Source organism: Rosa chinensis, chromosome 2 (genome assembly GCF_002994745.2).
Source record: "Rosa chinensis cultivar Old Blush chromosome 2, RchiOBHm-V2, whole genome shotgun sequence".
In the NCBI taxonomy this organism is placed as follows: domain Eukaryota; kingdom Viridiplantae; phylum Streptophyta; class Magnoliopsida; order Rosales; family Rosaceae; genus Rosa; species Rosa chinensis.
Genome location: NC_037089.1, coordinates 73,481,929 through 73,502,224, shown reverse-complemented (window position 1 = coordinate 73,502,224; position 20,296 = coordinate 73,481,929). Strand labels below are relative to the sequence as shown.

Below are 20,296 nucleotides of genomic sequence, written 5' to 3'. Positions count from 1 at the left end.
TTAATTTTTGTGTCAAAAAATAAAATAAAAAACAAAACCTTAACTCCAGTCAAGACAGAGCGTTTACATGACAAAACTAGAGGGGTATTTTTTTTTATAATTATAGCCCTCAAATAATAATAAAATATTTAAAATTGAATTATTTCAATTCACAAAAGAAAAGAAAAAAAGATCAACACGTTCTTCACGAAAATTACCCACTATTTTTCACAAAAATTACCCCACTATGTTTCAGTTTTTATTTTCTTTTTTGTCACACAATTAGGGTACGGGCTGCTTGCTAGAACAAAAAAAATGTTATCTAAGTTACACAATCTTAATTAATTAAAACAGAAAAAGATATAAATACTACCAGTTGATATGTGGAGAAACATCTCCAACTTTAAGCATTTGTTTGCAAAACTCAACATATGTAGAACTCCAAATGTATTGATGCTCAAGGATATATCATATCTGCACAGTAAATATATATATATATATATATAGATGATTATTTTACTAATGCGAGATAAACTATATATGCATGTAGTATTATATGTATTCAGAGATGTTCATTTTTAGATCAGCCTTTAAAAATCATCTCTCTCAAAAGTCAAAATTGATGGTTGAATTGCATTAATGATTTGAGTCTCAAGCGATCTCAAATTAAATTAATTATCTATAGATATAATCTTTAACAATAAACCTAATAACTGAAGAATTTTGATCATAATAGCACAATCAGTGCCCATACCAATTGGTCTAGTAGCATAAGTTGATAACATTGCATCCATGGTGGCAAAATCTCAAGCTAGAAGATGAAGATGAACCAAAAAGCGAGAGAGAATGAGAGGCTGAAAATATCTGAGTCTATTTGATTATGAATCTTAGCCACAAAGTTATTACAGCAATCCCTATTTATAGTAGTCTGAAACTAAAACAACCACGAGTAACAAACTTTTACATAAAGTGAATCCACCTAGGATCCAGCAAAGCAAGCCACATCATCACATATTATTCATCAACAAACTTAAAATAAATGAGTCATGGTGTTGACTCGTTAACACCTCCCCTCAATCTCAATGGGGGTGAGCACACTGAGATTGGAGCAGTGTTCCTTGAAGACTGGACTGTGAAGCCCTTTGGTTAGAATATCAGCAGTTTGTTGATTTGTAGGCACATACTGCAGAAGCAGATCTTGTCTTTGATCCCTCTCTCGAACAAAATGAAAGTCATTATCCAAGTGTTTAATCCTGGAATGGAATACTGGATTATAACATAAAGCAAGTGCAGAAGATTATCACACTTTAGAAGAGGTGGAGCAGGAACTCTAATGTGCAGATCACACAGAATGTGTCTAACCCAAGAGATTTCAGCAGCAGTATTTGCCAAAGCCCTATATTCAGCTTCAGTGGAGCTTCTAGAAACAGATCCTTGTTTCTTTGACTGCCATGACACAAGACAATGACCAAGATAGACAATAAAACCAGTTGTGGATCTCCTTTGATTGATCTCTCCAGCCCAATCAACATCACAGTATGCATTAATGTAAGGCACAGTCTTTCCAAACTTAAAGAACAGTCCCTTGGCTAGAGTACCCTGAAGATACCTCAAAATTCTTTTCACAGCTGCATAGTGAACATCTGTAGGAGCAGACATGAACTGACAGACAGTGTTCACAGCAAAGGCAATATCTGGCCTTGTAAATGTGAGGTATTGCAGAGCACCAACAATACTTCTATAAAGAGATGGGTTGGAAAGCAATGTACCTTCAGTCTTAAGCATCTGCATATGAGGAATACAAGGAGTAATGCAGTCCTTGCAAGTTTCAAGATCAGCCTTGATGGTCAATTCTCTGGCATATTTTTCTTGAGAAAGAAGTAATCCTTTTTCTTTAATTTGAACCTCAATTCTCAGAAAATATGACAATGAACCTAGATCCTTCATGTCAAATACATCTGATGTCGCTTTTGGGAAGCGACCAATTTAACCCTGAAATGTCATTAGTAGTATAAAGTAAATATGGATCGTTCTATTCCGGGGATTGAGGGTACACCTGTCATTATCAAACAATTAAACAATTAAAATTAAAACAAAGTACAATATTCACACAAATATACATTATTTACGAAAACAAAGGGGGATTTTTGGTTTTCTTTTTCGAAAATAAAATCTAAGTTAAAAATAATTGAAATGCAAAAACATAAAAACACAAATGGAATGCAAAAACAAAGATCAAACCGAAATATATAATTAAAATCAATTCAAGTTCATCATTGTTCATCATAGTCATGCAAGAGGAGTTGATCATGTGAAACGTTCAAAAGCAAACAATTTCCCATATTTTACTTTTCAATGCTAATTAACCTAAGCGAAAGCACCTAGATTAATCCTATCAAACATGCAATCAAACCCTAGAAAGCTAGTCAATCATGTCATGTTTAAATATTAAGCACCTAGAAAGGCTATCAACTCAAATGTGCAATTTAGTATGAAAAAGTCCACCTAATTGCAATCTTCTTTGATTAAATTCGGTTTTTGCACAAAACCTTTACCACTTACTGATTTAAGAACACAAAACCAAAAAGTTGATTCATGTTCTCAAATTCATAGCAACATTCATATAAAAACCCTAAATGTTTCGAACCATCCAAGATTATCATACAAAAGATTTCTATCATGCAAATTTAATCAAACACTCACACAAAAGCAACCATAAATTGCAATATATGAATCTGAAAATTAACAATTAATCATAAAATTCCAGAATTTAACAATTGTTCAAACATATGTGTCAACTAAAGCAAAACCAACGAAAATACAAAGCAAAGGTTACAAGGAGAATCGGATTACACCGTGATGAAGATGAGATGAATGAAGTGATGAATGGTCTCTTGAATTTCGAAAGCAATCTTCAAGGATGGTGATGGATGATGTGCACGGCTTGTCCTCTTCTTCCTTGGCCTTGCTTGAACTTCGTGGTTGCCCTAGAGGATGGAGAAGAGCACGGCTAGGCTAGAGAGAGTTTTCTGATTTTTTTCTAACGTCTAGAGTGTAAAGAATTGGAACTCCTTGACGTTGAGAAAGGGGAAGAATATATAGGAGCACGACCTCCTTTGTTTCCAAGCCGTCCAAAACCCTAGAAAAGCTCACGGCTATTGCTTGCTTCCTCCACATAATTTCCTCCAATGAATTCTTGCCACATAAGCCCTATGAGGTGTTGCAACCAATCACAAAATTCCAATATTAATTCCCTAAATAATTCTTGCCGAAATATATAGATAATTTCTGATTTTCTACACCAATTTCGGCAACAATATATTTAGAGATTAAAGGGGAATGAATCTAGACTCCTTTTAGAGCTTTTTGTGTTCAACACATATTCTCTTTCCTTTAAAACCTCCCTAAGAAATCTCCACGAAATCTCTTTTATTTTCTGATTTTTCCTTACGGCAAAACCCTAATTTCTCTCTTCATTATCTCTTGGCCGAATTCTCTAGGGTTTGCACGGCAATCCCTCCTTTTTCTCTTGGCTTGGACGGCTAGGAGTCTTCTAGGGTTTATCTCTTGATTTATTTCCATAAAAATAACCCTAGAAAATCTCCTTTTAATTTCTGATTTTCTTGGACGTCACCTCCTTGTTTCTCTCTCCCTTTTGGACGACAAAACTCCCCTAGGGTTTATTCTTGCGTCATAAACCCTAGTTGTATGGGCTTCATGGGCCTTTTATCCATTTGCCGAAAATCCACTTCATTCTTGAGAGTTCTTGGGCCTTGTTGCTTCTCATTCAAGCCTTGTCATCTTCCAACGTCACAACACTTTAGTTTTCCATTTCCTTTTCATAGTAACGTTGGAAACTTCATTGGTGAGCTTTCCTCCCTTTCGCAGGGTTTCCTGGTTGGACCAGGAAAACTTCTTTTCTTCATTTCTGCTCATTTCTGTGGCTCATTGTTCTTCATCTTTGCTCCCCTTGGTGTTCGCAAGCTCCTCTTTCCATTTGTGAGTTCATTTCCACGTTTTAGCTCGGAGGTCCTGAAAATAGAAACTGGTAAGAAAAATAGAAACTTTCCTAAAATGAAAAATGGCAACTTTCCTAAACTGAAAATGGGAAACTTTCTAAAAATGAAAAATAGAAACTACAAAAATAGAAACTTTCTACAAATAGGAACTTTCCCAATCAAAGAATGGAAACTTTCCTAAACAGGGTTTTATTAAGGAAATAACGCAAGAAATGTAGGGTAAAACAAGTAAAACGTCGCATTAAAATGCTCCTATCAACATCACTGAGTTCAGTGATAACAACTGATATGCCAAGTCTATCAGTACCAGTTATAACAATGTCATTAACATATAGCAACAGACAAACCATACCTTGATCAGTGCATTTCACAAACAAACTTGGATCAGAATGAGAAAACTGAAATCCCAAAGATGGAAGAAAATTAGTGAACTTTTCATTCCAGGCCCTAGGTGCTTGTTTCAAGTCATACAGTGATTTCTTAAGTAAGCAAACATGTTCAGGATACTGAGAATCAACAAAACCCTGTGGCTGATGCATGAAAACTTCTTCTTTAAGATCTCCATGAAGAAATGCATTTTTGACATCTAATTGTCTCAACTCCCAGTTATTCATAGCAGCAAGTGCAAGAATAATTCTCACAGTGCTATGCCTAACAACTGGACTAAAGGTTTCATCATAATCCAAACCTTTCTCTTGACTGTAGCCTTGAGCCACAAGCCTGGCCTTATACCTCGAGATACTACCATCAGGATTTTTCTTAATTTTATAAATCCATTTACTTCCAACTATATTTTTACCATGAGGTAAAGGGACAAGTATCCAAGTTCCTTGTTTCTGCAGAGCTTCAATTTCTTCTTTCATTGCACAATCCCACTCAGGAATCCCAACAGCAGCTTTAAAGAACTTAGGCTCTATGGGATCCTGAACATCTATAACAGTAGACAAGCCACTGAAGAAAGCAAATTCATCAAGCAAATTTTGTTGCACAATGCAGGAATAAGCACAATACTCAGGAAAAGATTTCTTTTTCACAATGCCATTCTTAGCTCTAGTCAACATGGAATGGTTATTATATGCCTGCGCAGGATCATTAATAAACTGTAGCTCCAAAGGAAGTTCATTCAGTTCATTCACTTGAGACACAACATTGCCAAACTGTGAATTCCTAAGCTAAGAGGAAGCATCTTGAGTATCTTAGGAATATTCATGTATCGCAGTAGAGCCATCAGAAGATGATAAAGCAGTAGATGAAGATGAAGACACATCATTACCCCCCCCCCCATCAGCCATAGGAGAAATACCTGCAGATGGCTGAAACTCAGGAGCAAAAGGTAGCACAACTTGTAGCTGATCAGGTGTGAGGACAGGCATAATATCTTGCTGAGTAGGGGAAGGAGGAACAGTGGGAGCAGTATGGGAAGAAATGGTGTATGAGTGGGAAGATGGGGTATGAAGAGAAGAAGCAGAATGAAGAATAGGTGTAGAGAATGGAAAAATTGTCTCATCATAAACAACATGTCTGCACATATTCAATTTGTGCTTCTCAATGCAGTAACAAAACACTCCCTTGTAACCTAGAGCATAACCAAGAAAGACACATTGAAAAGTTCTGGGGTCAAGTTTATCCTGAGTAAGTCTTGAGATAAGGATAACATGCAGTACCAAAAATTCTCAGTGTGCTAAGATCACGTGCATGACCAAAAAGTTTGATAAAAGGAGAAGACATATTCAAAGACTGACAAGGCATTCGATTAATGAGGAAAGCAGCATGAGCTACAGCATGGAACCAAAATGGTTTTGGAAGTTTAGCAGCAGACATCAAAGTAATGCAAGTTTCAACAATGTGCCTGTTCTTTCTCTCAGCAACCCCATTTTGTTGAGGGGTATAGGGACATGTAATGAAGTGAATGATACATTTTTGTGCAAGGAACAGTTTGTGGGGCCAATCACAGAGTGTTTAATGGGGAAGGACTGTTCCTATTCAAAGAGTGTAAGCCAATCACTCTGTGAAGTGTAATGAAGTGTTTCTGCTTTTAAACACTCTGTGCTTGTCTGCAAGGAACAACCCTTCCTAACTTTTTGTGCAAGGAACAATTATGTGTAATGAAGTGTTTCTGCTTTTAAACACTCTGTGATTGTCTGCCAAATCTGTGGCCTCAAAGGACATGCTGCTCTTGATTGCCATCACAAGAGTAACTTTGCATATCAAGGAGCTGAATAGCCATCCACACTCACTGGAATGACAGCTAACTCTGGGAGTCCTGGTGCAAGTTCTTCAAATTCTCAGAACACTGTTTCCGAAGTATGGATTGGGGACACTGGTGCTACTCACCATATGACATCTGATCTTAGGAATCTCTCCATTCCCAGCTTCAATTAAAGTTGTTGATACTAGCAGCACTAGCAATGTCTGCCACGCCTTCCCACAACTACGCGGATCGATATACGCTTTGTCCAAGAGTATTTTGTTTTTCGAAGGGTAGAGGTCGGGATCGTTACCGCGTACCCAACGAGTGACTTGGAGGAAAGATTCAGCTCTCCATTACGGCAATGACGTTCATATGGATCTGGTAGGGGGTTACTATGATGCTGGAGACAACGTGAAGTTCAACTTTCCCATGGCATTCACAACAACAATGTTGTCTTGGAGTGTTCTAGAGTTTGGTGAATCAATGGGCTCAGAACTTCCATATGCTTCGGAAGCTATAAGATGGGGCACTGATTACTTGCTTAAATCCACAGATGCTTTTGGTTCTGTTGCCGGCTTTGTTGGCGACCCCGTAGGCGACCACACTTGTTGGGAAAGACCCGAAGATATGGACACTCCTCGAACATCCTACATAATAACCAGAGAAAAGCCAGGCAAAGAAGTATCTGCCGAAACACCGAAACTGCAGCTGCCCTTGCAGTTTCTTCCATGGTTTTACAGGTTCGGACGACTGGTACTCTGGTTTGCTACTTGACCGAGCCAAGGAGGTTTTCGAGTTTGCAGATAAGTACAGAGGATCTTATAACGACAGCATTGGGGAAGCGGCGTGCCCGTCTGCCGAAACACCGAAACTGCAGCTGCCCTTGCAGTTTCTTCCATGGTTTTACAGGTTCGGACGACTGGTACTCTGGTTTGCTACTTGACCGAGCCAAGGAGGTTTTCGAGTTTGCAGATAAGTACAGAGGATCTTATAACGACAGCATTGGGGAAGCGGCGTGCCCGTTTTACTGCGATTTCAATGGCTACATGGATGAGTTGATTTGGAGTGCTTCATGGTTGTACAAGGCTACAAAGGATCCCTATTATTTGAACTAGCTATGTCAAACAGAACATGCCTAATCTAGGTGGTTTTGTCACTGAATTCGGATGGGATGGAAAGCATGCTGGGATCATCATACTTGTATCTCAGTTGGTAACGACTGATGATAATAGTCCCTTTATTTTAAATTCGGACCAACTTGTATGCTCAATTTTACCCGAATCACCTGCTCCGAAATCCGTCACATTCTCACCCGGTGGGCTATTGTTCAAACCCGGAGGAAGTAACCTGCAACATGCAACTTCCTTATCGCTTCTTCTTACAGTTTATGCTGACTAGCTGAAAGCTGCCAATAAAGTTGTTAACTGCGGCAACAACGTCGTGATCACTGCGTCTAGGATGATCGACTTCACCAAAGGACAGGTTGACTATATACTAGGAAGCAACCCATTGGGAATGTCATACATGGTGGGATATGGTTCAAAGTTTCCAAAGAGAATACACCACCGCGCTTCGGTGCTACCTTCTATGGATCAGCAGCCGGGCAACATTGAATGTCACGCAGGAACGCCATATTTCGAGACTCAAGCTCCAAATCAGAACTTGCTAATAGGCGCGATTGTGGGAGGACCTGCTGAGAACGATTCTTTCGAAGACTCTCGGTACAATGTGTACAATGTACACAGTCGGAGCCAAACACATACATCAATGCACCTTTTGTTGATGTTTTGGCTTACCTTAAGTCCATATTTCTGATATAGGACGAGAATGGGCCTGGTTTAGCCGGAAAACTAGAAAAAAAAAAAAAAAAAAAAAGCGGCGTGGAATCAAGAAGAGTGATTGGAAAATAGGTAATTCACGCATAATGAGGTTACTAGCCGCTGTAATATCCAAGAAAATTAGGTTTTGGACTTTTCAGGTTTCTCGTGCGAAAAGTTAGGTCTTAATTGTGTATCAGATTTGATCAACTTTTGGCCAGAATGTCTGTTTGAGACTCATGATACCTTTCCAGAATGGGAACGACAAGATCTTCAAGATACTAACCTGAGTTTATTGCTTTTTAGGGTTTATTGCTTGTAAACTCAGGTTAGTATCTTGAAGATCTCGTCGTTCCCATTCTGGAAAGGTATCATGCGTCTCAAATGGACATTCTGGCCAAAAGTTGATCAAATCTGATTCACAATTAAGACTTGACTTTTCGCACAAGAAACCTGAAAAGTCCAAAACCTAATTTTCTTGGATATTGCAGCGGCTAGTAACCACATTATGCGTGAATTACCTATTTTCCAATCACTCTTCTTGATTCCACGCCGCTTCTTTATTTTTCTAGTTTTCCGGCTAAACCAGGATAATTCTCGTCCTACATCAATTTCCGTAAAATTGAGTTTAAGTGGCCTGTTAGTTTAGTTTACATTGTAGATATGGATAATCTAATTTTCATATCACAATAGTACACATGAAGTTGATTCTTTTTCTTTTACCCCTTTTGTTTCACAGCGAAATTAATGCCCATTAATTCTTGCATGGACTTAAATTATTAGGCCATCTCCAACCCAAAGGGCTAAAAATGGCCCTGAGGCTAAATTTTAGCCCTAAATTCTGTACTATTCATTGATTTGACATCAACTGTCTCCAACCCATCAAGGCTAAATTATAGCCCTAAAATATATTTTAATATTTTGGATTGGTTATATATATATATATATATGTGCTTATTTTTTAAAGTCAATTGACTTATAGTAATTGAAATAATTTATATGATAAAAAATATTTTTTCGGTTGTATTTTTTTTAAAGATAATTAAAAATATTTTTAGCTAATTTTGAAATGAAATAAAACTGGAATCATATTTTTAATATTTATTTTATTCATGAAAAAGTAAGCAAAGATAAAAGTTACAAGCAAAATTTATTCATAATAAATAAAAGTTACAAGGAAATTTTAATAGATTATAACAATTTATTTGGGCAACATTAATTACTCATCCAAGTCATTGAATAGCATTTCCGGGCGGTACTCATTCGACGTCGAACTGGATGACGGAAACAACTCATGGCGCCCAATTTTCTCCATTAGAATAGAAAGATATATATGCGGAAGTAGAAGGAAGATGTGAAAAAGAATGTTGAAGTCATATGTATTTATAGTGTAAAAGTTTTTTTTTTGTTTTTTTTTTTTTTAATTTCAAACCAACGGCTATAAAAATAAAAAAATATAAAAAAAATCTAACCAACGGCTAAAAAAAAAAAAAAAAAAACCCAACGACTAGTTGACGTCAGCAACTAGTCGTTGCTGACGTCATGTTCACGTCAGCATCACCTGCAGCCCGTGGGCCACCACCAAGCTGATCCATTTTTTTAAAGGGGCAAAAGGCTACCTAAAGTGCTATATTTAGCATTACAACCTCACCTTTGGCCCTAAATTTTGGCCTTTTGGCCCTTAGTCTCATGGGTTGGTGATGATTTGGGCTAAATTATAGCCCTTTGGCCCTTAGTCTCCATGGGTTGGAGAAGGCCTTACTTCTCTGAATTGGGACCTGGTCCTTTGTTCATCTTGAGGTTTTTTTGTTCTACTAATTACTGTTTTTACCAGTTATTATTTGTCATCATAAACTTGGATAGTTTCATAGGCGCTAACCTTGCTCGTCTTGCGGGCCTAAGATTTCTATTCTAATATCTCATTTAGAGGATTAGATTAGGTGATCAAACTTATCAAGATAGATCTAAGAGAGGATGTGTTAGATGCTGGAAAATGGATTCAGAGATGCTCCGACGTTGGTTTCAGGGAGAAGGCAGCGATGAGACGCCGTTGGCTCCTCAGTGATCAGTGGGAGAGTCCTTCGTCTTCTCCGGATTATTCAAAAGTTAGTATCATACACTGTAGTTGCAGTGTTTTTTTTTGGATATCTATTGGGCCTGACCTGTTAGATAAATGTTTAACTGTTGGGCCTGCCTTTTACGATTATTGGGCTGGTTGTTCCGATGTGCCAAACCGGATTTTTTTTTTTTATCGGAGTAGAAATGAAGAATGGCCTTAAAATGATCATAAAAACCTTAAAACACTATTGATTGACCTTCCTTAAATGTAAAAGTTAAGGAAAAATGTAAAACGCTTTACTTTTTATGCTTGTAACAGTTTAGAATCTAGAATTAATAAGCATCCAAAATATTACATGTTAAGGGCCATATCGATTTTCTGCTAATCAGACTCTAGCTATTTCCGTAACTTAGCTAGGAAGCCTAGGCTAATTATATAGTTGAGATTACATCTAACTTTCTTGTACCTAGCCTGAGAGTTACTTCGGGCAAGCTAGATCGTCATGATGAGTATATTAATCTTGTTGATAGTATCATCACTAGGGATGTTGGCAATGGCAACATTCACAAGCTCTGTAAGGCATTCACAAAACTACTCGGATGCTTTGTTGAAGAGTATTTTGTTTTTCGAAGGACAGAGGTCGGAAGGTTACGGCCCACCCAATGAGTGACTTGGAGGAAAAATTCAGCCCTGCGTGACGGTTTCACGTTCATAGGGATCTCACAGGGGGTTACTATGATGCCGAAAACAATGCGAAGTTCAACTTTCCCATGGCCTTCACAACAACAATGTGGTCATGGAGCGTGTTGGACTTCTGGCAATCTTTAGGTTCGGAACTCCAGCATGCAAAGGAATGGGGGACGGATACTTTCTTAAATCCACAAACGTTCCTGGTTCTGTGGTAGGCGTTGTTGGTAACCCAAATGGCGACTACACTTGTTGGGAAAGACCTGAAGACATGGACACTCCTCGAACGTCCTACATAATAACAAAACAAAATCCAGGCTCTGAAGTCTCGGCCGAAACTGCAGCCGCCCTTGCAGCTTCTTCCATGGTGTTTAGAGGTTCGGACAACAGGTACTCGGCTTTGCTTCTTAACCGAGCCATAGAGGTTTTCGAGTTTGCAGACAAGTATAGAGGATCTTATAACAATAGCATTCCCAATGGAGCGTGCCCGTTTTATTGCGACTACAATGGATACATGGATGAGTTGGTTTGGGGAGCTACGTGGTTGTACAAGGCAACTAAGAGACCTTACTACTGGGGCTATGTCAAACACAACATACATAATTTAGGTCGCGACGTTACTCAGTTTGGATGGGATGTAAAGAATGTTGGCATTCACGTACTCTCTTCTTAATGGGTAATGTCTCGTAATGTTCCCTCCAAGATAGACTTGCTCGTATGCTCGATTTTGCCCGAATCACATGCTCTAAAATCAGTCTCCTATACGCGCGACGGGCTCTTCTTCAAAAGTGGAGGAAGCAACATGCAACATACGACTTCATTATCGTTTCTTCTGACAGTTTATGCTAACCACATAAAAGCCACCAATAGAGTGGTTAACTGCGGCAACAACTTCGTGAATCATGATCACTCCGGCTAGGCTGGTCAATTTTGCCAAAAGATAGGTCAATTATATACTAGGGAACAACCCTTTAGGCATGTCGTACATGGTGGGATATGGGAAAAGTTTCCACAGAGAATTCATCACCGCGGTTCAGTCCTGCCTTCGATTAACAAGCACCCTTAACACATTCACTGCCATGAAGGAAATCCCTTTTTCGCAACTAAAGCTCCAAATCAAAACCTGCTAATTGTTGAGAATATATACATCCCACATAGGAAAAATGAGACCTTGCCTATGGGTTTATAAGGGTTTGAACTACTCCATCCATTGCTAATTGGTTTTAGATGTGAACCTCAGATTGTTTTATCATGGTATCATAGCGGATTACCCATGTGTGCATGCCTAACGGCCATACGAGCTCCACGTCACCCAAGTTGTCCAAGTGTATGGCTTGAAAATTCGCCACACGTGCGGGGGCGTGTTGAGAATATATACATGTCACATGGAAAAAATGAAACCTTTCCTATGGATTTATAAGGGTTTGGGCTACTCCATCCATTGCCAATTGGTTTTGGATGTGAACCCCATATTGCTTTATCAAGGTGCAATAGTGGGAGGACCAGTTGAAGATGATAGGTTCGAAGATTCTCGTTATAATGTTGGACAATCGGAGCCAACCAATCAACCACATACATCAATGCACCTTTTGTTGGTCTGTTGGCTTACTTTAAATCACAAAATGCTCACATACGAATGCATTTCAACTGTATCTCGAAATCACGATTTGGAGGATGAAGATCAAAAGATATTCAAAGATTTGATCGAATTGTTATTCTCTTTTGTAATCAAGTCTCGTAACTGTTGATCGTTAAGCAGTTATTGTTTAATACCACACGGCTATAAAATTCAATTATGTGGGATGGATCCAACCTCGTATATAGAAAGCTTACATGGTGCCTAAGGTAGGCGTTCAAAAGAAGCCCACGATCCCCCAAGAATGATGTTTTTGGCTAAAATATGATTGGAGAGAGCAGAGCCTCCCAACTTGATTTATTAACAGAGATAGATATTAAAAACAGAAGAAGGGAGGACAATGCCCATGCCCCTAGCCAAAAATTGAAGAACTAAAAAGGTACTAATAACCTCTAGTCTAGTAGAATAAAAGCGACAAAAACACTACAACTCAAATAAATCGGAAATTTGGAAGACCAAGTGAGTCTCGTCGACAAAGATTCAGAAGAAAAAGAGGAGCATCATTCTACCAAACCAAACCTGATGATGACAAACCAACATTAGCAAGAACATCTGCTACTGGATTTCCCTTTCTGAAAATATGAGAAGATTTAAATTGTATTTGTCAGATACAGTGCAAACAATTATCAATCCCAAGCAACAAGGTGCCTCCATGAAACAAGATGGGGTGCATGAAGGAAATTAAGTACCATAGTTGAATCAACTTCAAGCAAAATATGCTTTCACTCCTTAACCCAAACAAGCTCAATTTCCTGAATAACCGCCATGATCTCTGCATCGACGAAACTAGGAATCTCAAGATTAGAAGCAAAAGCACCCATAAAAGAACCATTATAGTCCCTAAACACTCCACCATAGCCCGCTCTTCTAGAAACACGTTGCCAACTTGCCATGCACCATCGGTATTAATCTTCACCCAACCAATAATTGGAGGAATCCAATTAAGTTCAACGATCCTTGGAGTCTGACGAGGATGACAACCAACACCCTAAAAAATTTTAGGATTTGAAGTTCGATCACTACTAGAATTTTTGCCTTTACCATCGGCCAGAAACCGATGTTAAAAAAAATGTACCGATGTCTTAGTGGGTGATGTTAAAGATCGGGAAATCCCAGACATTGGTTTTTAGTTAATGTTAAAAATGACTCTAGACATCAGTTTCTTATAAGCTCCCGATGTATAAAATGACTCTAGACACAGAATTATACATATTCCTTGTGGCTAGCTTACTAGCAGCCTGAACGTACATGGCCCATAATTAACCTCTTCATAGCCTCTATAGTAACTACACAATCCCCCAAGAATGATGTTCTTCCAGTCAAACTATGAAAAATTTGATCTACCACCACCATGAGGACTTAGGGATGAAAAATTGAACAACTTCAATTTAAAAATACTATTTTCCAACATTAGATTTCCAAGGTTGACTAGGATTAACTGACCGGGAGAGCATCAACAACTGATGAGAGTGGTCAAAACTAGCCAAGCCCTCGACGGTAAAGTTAGTCATCTCAACTAACATGGTGGATATATGGAGATCTTCTAAATGAAATGAAGAAATGAGGCATTATGATCCTGAACAATGATCCCTAACTGTCAATATGAGAAAGAATTAAGGAAAAAATTATGCTTACTACCCTGTACTTTCAAGGTTTCGTCAGTTCAGTCCCTGTACTTCTAATTTAATCAGAAAGTCCTCACACTCTCCAATTTCATCAAATCGATCCATTTCCTCAACATTTCGTCAATTTCCTCTATTTGGGTGCTGACGTGTCCAGACGCTGTCTGATCTATCAAATTTATGGGACCTTCTCACATACAAAATTCCCAAGCTACCCTCCTTTTCATTCCTTCCCTCGTTCAATTCTCAATCAGCTTCCCAAGATCGATCTGATTCATTCAGCCTAGCCATCGCTGATTCCATCATTCACATATTCAAGCTCGATCCGATTTAAGAACCACCTCTCTCTCATCGCCGATTCACATGATCGATGGCCCCAACAACCCTCCTCAGGCCTCCTCAACTAGATGCCCCACCTCTCCGACCCCAAAGCCATCATATTGCTGCCATGACCCGCGCCGTCTCTGACGTCGCCCAGACCCGCTCTATCCTCAACGCCCTCGACGACCGTCTCGACCACGAGACCGTTGACACCTCCAAGGCCAAGCTCGCCCACATTGAGTCCACTCTCTCCAAGAAGCTCGAGGACCTCGTCCTCGCTTATATTGTTAATGGCAACTCGCATAACAAAACCAATAAGAAGAAGAAGAAGAACAAGAAATCCAAAACCGACACAGCCGCCGTGATTCCCACCGTCACTATAGCCATCGCTGATTCCATCATTCACAATGCTTAGTCCCTCAAACTCACCACTCGGGTACTTTTCTATTCCTCTAATCCCTCCCTACCCAACAAGATTTAGCTTCAATCTTTTTCTAATTCATTTATTTCTTCTTTTAATCTCAGTTGGCCGTCAGATAGCTCATGCCGTCATGATTTTCCGAGTTGATGAGGTGGTGGTATTTGACAACAATAGTGAGTCTGGCTCTCCGGAAGCTAACAATTCCGATGAGAATTAAAGCGAGGCTGGGGAAGTCTGGCCGGTCAAATAACAATGGCAGCTTTGGATTCTTTTGGAGGCGTGGGTATGGTTGGTAGTGGCCTGGGTGTGGTTGGTAATGAGCTTCTGTCGTTCTTTCCAGGCGTGGGTCTGGTTGATAGTGGGCTGGGTGGGTGTGGTTAGTAATGAAATTTTGATTTGGAAAGAGATCTGTATCTTTGGTTTTGATTTTCATGTTGGGTTTACATGCATCTTGATTTGAATTTTGTTCAGATTTGGTTTTTCTACATCTTAGTTGAATCTATAGGACTCATCTCAATCAAATTAGGTTAATTCGCACACCCAAATACTTAAATTTTTTGGGTTTGTTGTGAGCATGATCTTGGCCCTATTAATGATCTCAGACTCCCTCATCTTCTTCCGGCCATGTTGATCGGTGGAGGAAGTGAGGAACCATAACCAAGAGCTGAGAATAAGAAGAGAAGACGCGGTTCTGAGGAATTAGGCTGCTTGGGTGGGAAAGGGGAGGGAGATATATTGGAGGAGTAGCTTGGGAATTTTGCATGTGAGAAGGTCCCACAAATCTGACAGATTAGATGGCGTCCGGACATGTCAGCACCCAAACAGAGGAAATTGACGGAATGGTGAGGAAATGGATCGATTTGATGAAATTGGAGAGTGCGAGGACTTTTCTAATTAAAGTAGAAGTATAGGGACTGAACTGACGAAACCTTGAAAGTACAGGGTTAGAGGTGGCAAACGGGCCACTAAACACGAGCATAAAAGCGGCCCGGCACGGCCCAAGCCTGTTAGTGGCTCGACACGACCCGACCACGTTAGAATAACGGGTCGGGTTGGGCCTAAGAATATTGGTCCATTGGCCCGGCTCGGCCCAGGCCTGTAATTGGCCCGGCACGGCCCGCGCAAGACATATTGTGGGCAGGCCCGTTACAAACACAAAATTTCATTTTATTTTTAAAAATATTAAAAAACTACAATGATGAGATTTGAATATGAGACATTTTTATTTAAAATCTCATGACAATTCCACCAATGCTTTATTTTATATTGTCAAAATAATGAAACAAAGCATTATATCCTTGTTTTGACATAAGTATTTTTTCTAAATATTAAACATAAGTTTATTAATAAAGACTAATCTCATAATAATACAACTATAGAATGAAGAAAATAATAATAGATACTTTATTTCATAAACAATGACAGACGATAGAATGAAGAAAATAATAATAGGAATGATAGAGGTGGAAAACAATGTAATAATAATACAACTATAGAATGAAGGAAATAATACAACTATAGAATGAAGAAAAGAATAATAGATACTAAATCTTCATTATATTAATAAAGATTAATCTCACAATAATATACTAAAAACAATATATTTTGATTTTTTTTTCTTTCTTTCTTATAGTGGAATATAAAAAATTATTGAAAATCTAATCTTAAAAAGCTAAGATTAAGAAAAACATTGCAGATCTTAATTTATTTTAATTTTCTAAATAGTTAAATAAAATTAATTTTATTTGTTCAAATTAAAATTTTAAAATGGTGCTTTATAGTGGGTAGGCACGAGCACGGCCTGTTATTGACCCGGCACGATATGGGCTCAGGCCATGGGTCGGGCCGAGCTTAATGTTTAAGTAAATAGGCTGGCACGAGCCCGGCACAGTAATAAATAGGTTGGCCCAAGTACGGCACGAAGTACGACTATGCCAGCTTAAAATGGGTCAGGCCGGCCCGTTTGCCACCTCTATACAGGGTAGTAAGTAGAATTTTTTACAATAATTAATATGCAGTATTTAATTCCTCGGTCTGAAGTGGTTAAGAAGATTTTCTAGGCGTTGAACTGATTGAACATGGGTCAAAAGTGGAACTAATATGAGTGTGCAACTACTACTAATCTAAAACTTCTTAGCGCGTTTATTCCAATACCAAAACTTGAAAAGAATATAGTGAAGACAGAGATGACTATCTTCAGGTACGTAATTACGGATTAGTAGGCAAAGCCGTAGGTTTTCTGATTTGATTCTTAATATAAACAATGGCAGTATGGCACTTGACTTGAATTGGATGAACATTGACTTGGACCTTCCAAATCCCATCACTAAACATTTTTAATTATAACTTTAAAACATTAATGGGATATAATGGGATAATAGATCTCATCTGACAACGTAAATGCAAGATCCTTTTGAACCAATCAGATTGCATTGCAGGTGGGCAAACAAAAAAGGCTCAAAACTTCACCTAACTTGAGATCACATTGAGATAAGAACTAGCTCTCTCTCTCTCTCTCTCTCTCTCTCTCTCTCTCTCTCTCTCTCTCTCTCCTCGCACTGTGAGAGAAGAGTCAAACTTGAACTCTATTCAATCCAGTAGAGAGAGAATTTTGTGATTAGAAGGGAAAGAAAAGGAAAAAAAAAAATAGAGACACTGAAAAGATGAAATTATTCATGAAATAGTTTACGTGGCAATAGACTTGAGATTGTTATAACGGAGGGTTTGAAAATAGTATCATGTTTAAATGTTGAGGTATCAATGTAATAATTTTCAAATGTGATGTATCAAAGTAATGAACAGACTTTTATTTAGCATACTGTTTGTAAAATTTTCTCTTCAATTTTCAATGTGCCATTCCATTCTCTAACAAGTCAATATATAAGAACTACATGTCGATCTAATAACTAGGCCCGAGAATGCAACATTGGCTGTGTACTCGGTTGGAATGTCACCGGATACTGTAAATGCTTTGATGCGAAAGCTTGAGCAGGACCAAGACACCGAAAGAACAAAGAGGGTCTCTAGTTCTCCGGTAGGTTATATAATTGTAAATTCGACTAGTTAATATGCAGGTTCATGGGTCCACTTTTTTCCTTCAGTTTGGACCTAATTTAAATTTATTACTTTTCGGTTTCTTCCACTTTATTCATTTTTTAATTTCTTTATTAATGTGGAAGTCCCTGGTTTTGAATCTTCATGGAGGTACCTAGAACTAAACCATGGGGTTATGGGCAGCTTAATTAATTAAAGACAAGTAAATGGCAGATCAAGAGCGATGACACTATCAATGCTCATCTCATTGATATCTATGGTGGAGGATAAGATGGGGTTTCATGATCGATAAAAGAGAAAAAATATATTATTTCTTCAAAAGATGTGAAAGAATCCAAAGAAAAAATGGGGTAAAGTTAAGAAAATATAAAAACATACATTTATTTATAGATGTGACAATAAAACACACTCAAGTTAATATTTATGCGGGGTGTCCGAAAAAGCATAAGGAATTATCACTGGAAATCTCAATCAGGTCACTTAAATGAGCAATTCAACTGTTTTAAGTCTATTATCTGTCAAACTCTGACAATGAGTCAAAATCGGGGGTTTCAAATTTTTACACTAGTTCAGGCAGAGTTGTAATTTTTCAGTTTTGATATCTTTAATAAAATTTTGATCACACTATAGAATTTGTAGTATTTGATTCTCCAACACTGTCCAAATCTGGGACCCTGAGCTGATAGCTAGGAGATGACTTCCTCAATTATACATCATCGATTGTGATAATTTTTTGCTATAAGAATCCCAGAAAGAATATTTATAGGTCAAGTTAAGTAGTTATCAAAAGGTTGAAAAACTTGAAATTCTCTCCATCATAAAAATGATTGGTCTTCCATTGTCTGATTTGATACTATCTGCTACTTGCCTCTCTTTTTTTTTTTTCTCTCTTCTGCCGACTAAATGAGTTTCATACATAATTACATATGCATCTTGGGTCCCTCTTAGTGCTTGTACAATACAACTGTAAAGGTGTGTTCACAACAAAAGTATAACTTTTATGTTATATGCTAAATTTATGTCGTACTAGTTCAGCCCACAACAGGATCGGACCTGTATGGTTTAAAATATTTGTGTATACTTTTTGATTGAAATTTAATTTAGGCAGATTTGTTGGAATGTTGGCATTGATATTACCCCACACACCACATACGTTTGTATATAAGTAGTGAACTGGAGGTCTTTAAAAGGCACTCATAAACCATTGTGATAAACACCATCACTAGCTAGTCCACCAACATATGCCATTATCGAAAGCCATATAGAATAGTTTGGCCTAACTAGCTAGTTCCAAACCTTTTAACTTCTTCCCCTTCCAAAACCAAAACCCATTGATTGATCAGTTTTCCATTTATTCAGGCAAGACAGCTCCATCTGGTCCTCGGTCGAACAAAGATGTGGCATATGCTAGCAACAATGAGGCAAAATCTCCAAAACATGAGGAAAAGCCCCAGAGTAGCAGATGAGAGCATGGTTAACATAGGAGGCGGGAACTTGGCAGTAGAATTGCCAATTATAAGAAGATCATCATCTCGCGGTTGGAAAGGATTTTCGGTTATAGTTAGCGTTGTGATCCTGCCATTTTCGGTTCTTTCTTGCTTCTCTCAGCCTCATGTTCATGGCGCTGACGGGGTTTGGGCGTCGGGTGATTTTGCGCAGATAACGGAGATGAATCATCTAATGGTAAGTGACAGCATGCGCTATGCCATCTTGATGTAAAATTATAATGAAATGTATCGATGGTATTGGAGTGTGCTGGTGTTGCAGCAGTTCTACTACTTGCATGGATCGGCAAACATATATACCTTTCTTTTATAAATAGATGGTGATTCATGTAATAGTTTTGACTTCTCCTATATCATATATGAATGTCGAGCGCGCATACAAATTCCATGTATGGCCACTGACCTTATTTCCTAGCTAACTAAGTCCATGATCCGGTTTACTGGTTAGAGAGTGAGACCTCCCACCTACATTACTATGTGATATCTAGTTGGTGAGTGGGGTTTGGTGTGGCTGTCTCCGTCCTTATTTAAGATTCTAATAAACTTTTTGAATTCTGGTTTCAATGCTCTGATTATAAAAATAATGCATGATAAGTTTGTTTGGAATTTTCTTGAAAAAAATGGCAACAATTTATATTCGTTAAAATTAATATATTTAAAGAAATAGATAAAAGCTATGCACTTTGTTGTCTGGTACTTTGTGCTGTACTGTTTTTTCATATACAATGAATGCTGGTTGTGGAGGAGAAAAGGAGGATCATTATAATAATTTGAAAATTGAGATCAGAAAATTGAAAAAGAGAGAAAAAAAAAAACAAGAGGGGGAGGGGAGTATATTTATTCTAATAAAAAAAATTGACTTCTGCAAATTTCTAGTCTAATGATTTTTTTTTGGTTGTGTGTCTGGAGATTCTAAAACATCAGAGTCCTCCATCTTTTGCATGCTCTGCGTATATTTCTACGTAGGCCTTTTGTGGAGAAATAA

At 38.2% G+C, this 20,296-nt stretch overlaps 2 protein-coding genes and 1 pseudogene across 2 annotated transcripts; all 3 read left to right on the top strand.

Moving 5' to 3' along the window:
- Positions 1-6,406: 6,406 nt before the first annotated feature.
- On the top strand, positions 6,407-8,009 carry LOC112184968 (annotated as a pseudogene).
- Positions 8,010-10,861: 2,852 nt separating this feature from the next.
- On the top strand, positions 10,862-11,425 carry LOC112184967 (endoglucanase 17). Its single transcript, XM_024323188.1, has one exon. The coding sequence runs from the start codon at positions 10,862-10,864 to the stop codon at positions 11,423-11,425; it is 564 nt and encodes a 187-aa protein (XP_024178956.1).
- Positions 11,426-18,992: 7,567 nt separating this feature from the next.
- On the top strand, positions 18,993-19,718 carry LOC112189103. Its single transcript, XM_024328377.2, has one exon. The coding sequence runs from the start codon at positions 19,202-19,204 to the stop codon at positions 19,523-19,525; it is 324 nt and encodes a 107-aa protein (XP_024184145.1). The 5' UTR covers positions 18,993-19,201; the 3' UTR covers positions 19,526-19,718.
- The last annotated feature ends 578 nt before the right edge of the window (positions 19,719-20,296 follow it).

Excerpts from the sequence above, each read along its gene's own strand:
- LOC112184967 (XM_024323188.1), top strand. The coding sequence starts at position 10,862 with ATGGAGCGTGTTGGACTTCTGGCAATCTTTAGGTTCGGAACTCCAGCA.
- LOC112189103 (XM_024328377.2), top strand. The coding sequence starts at position 19,202 with ATGTGGCATATGCTAGCAACAATGAGGCAAAATCTCCAAAACATGAGG.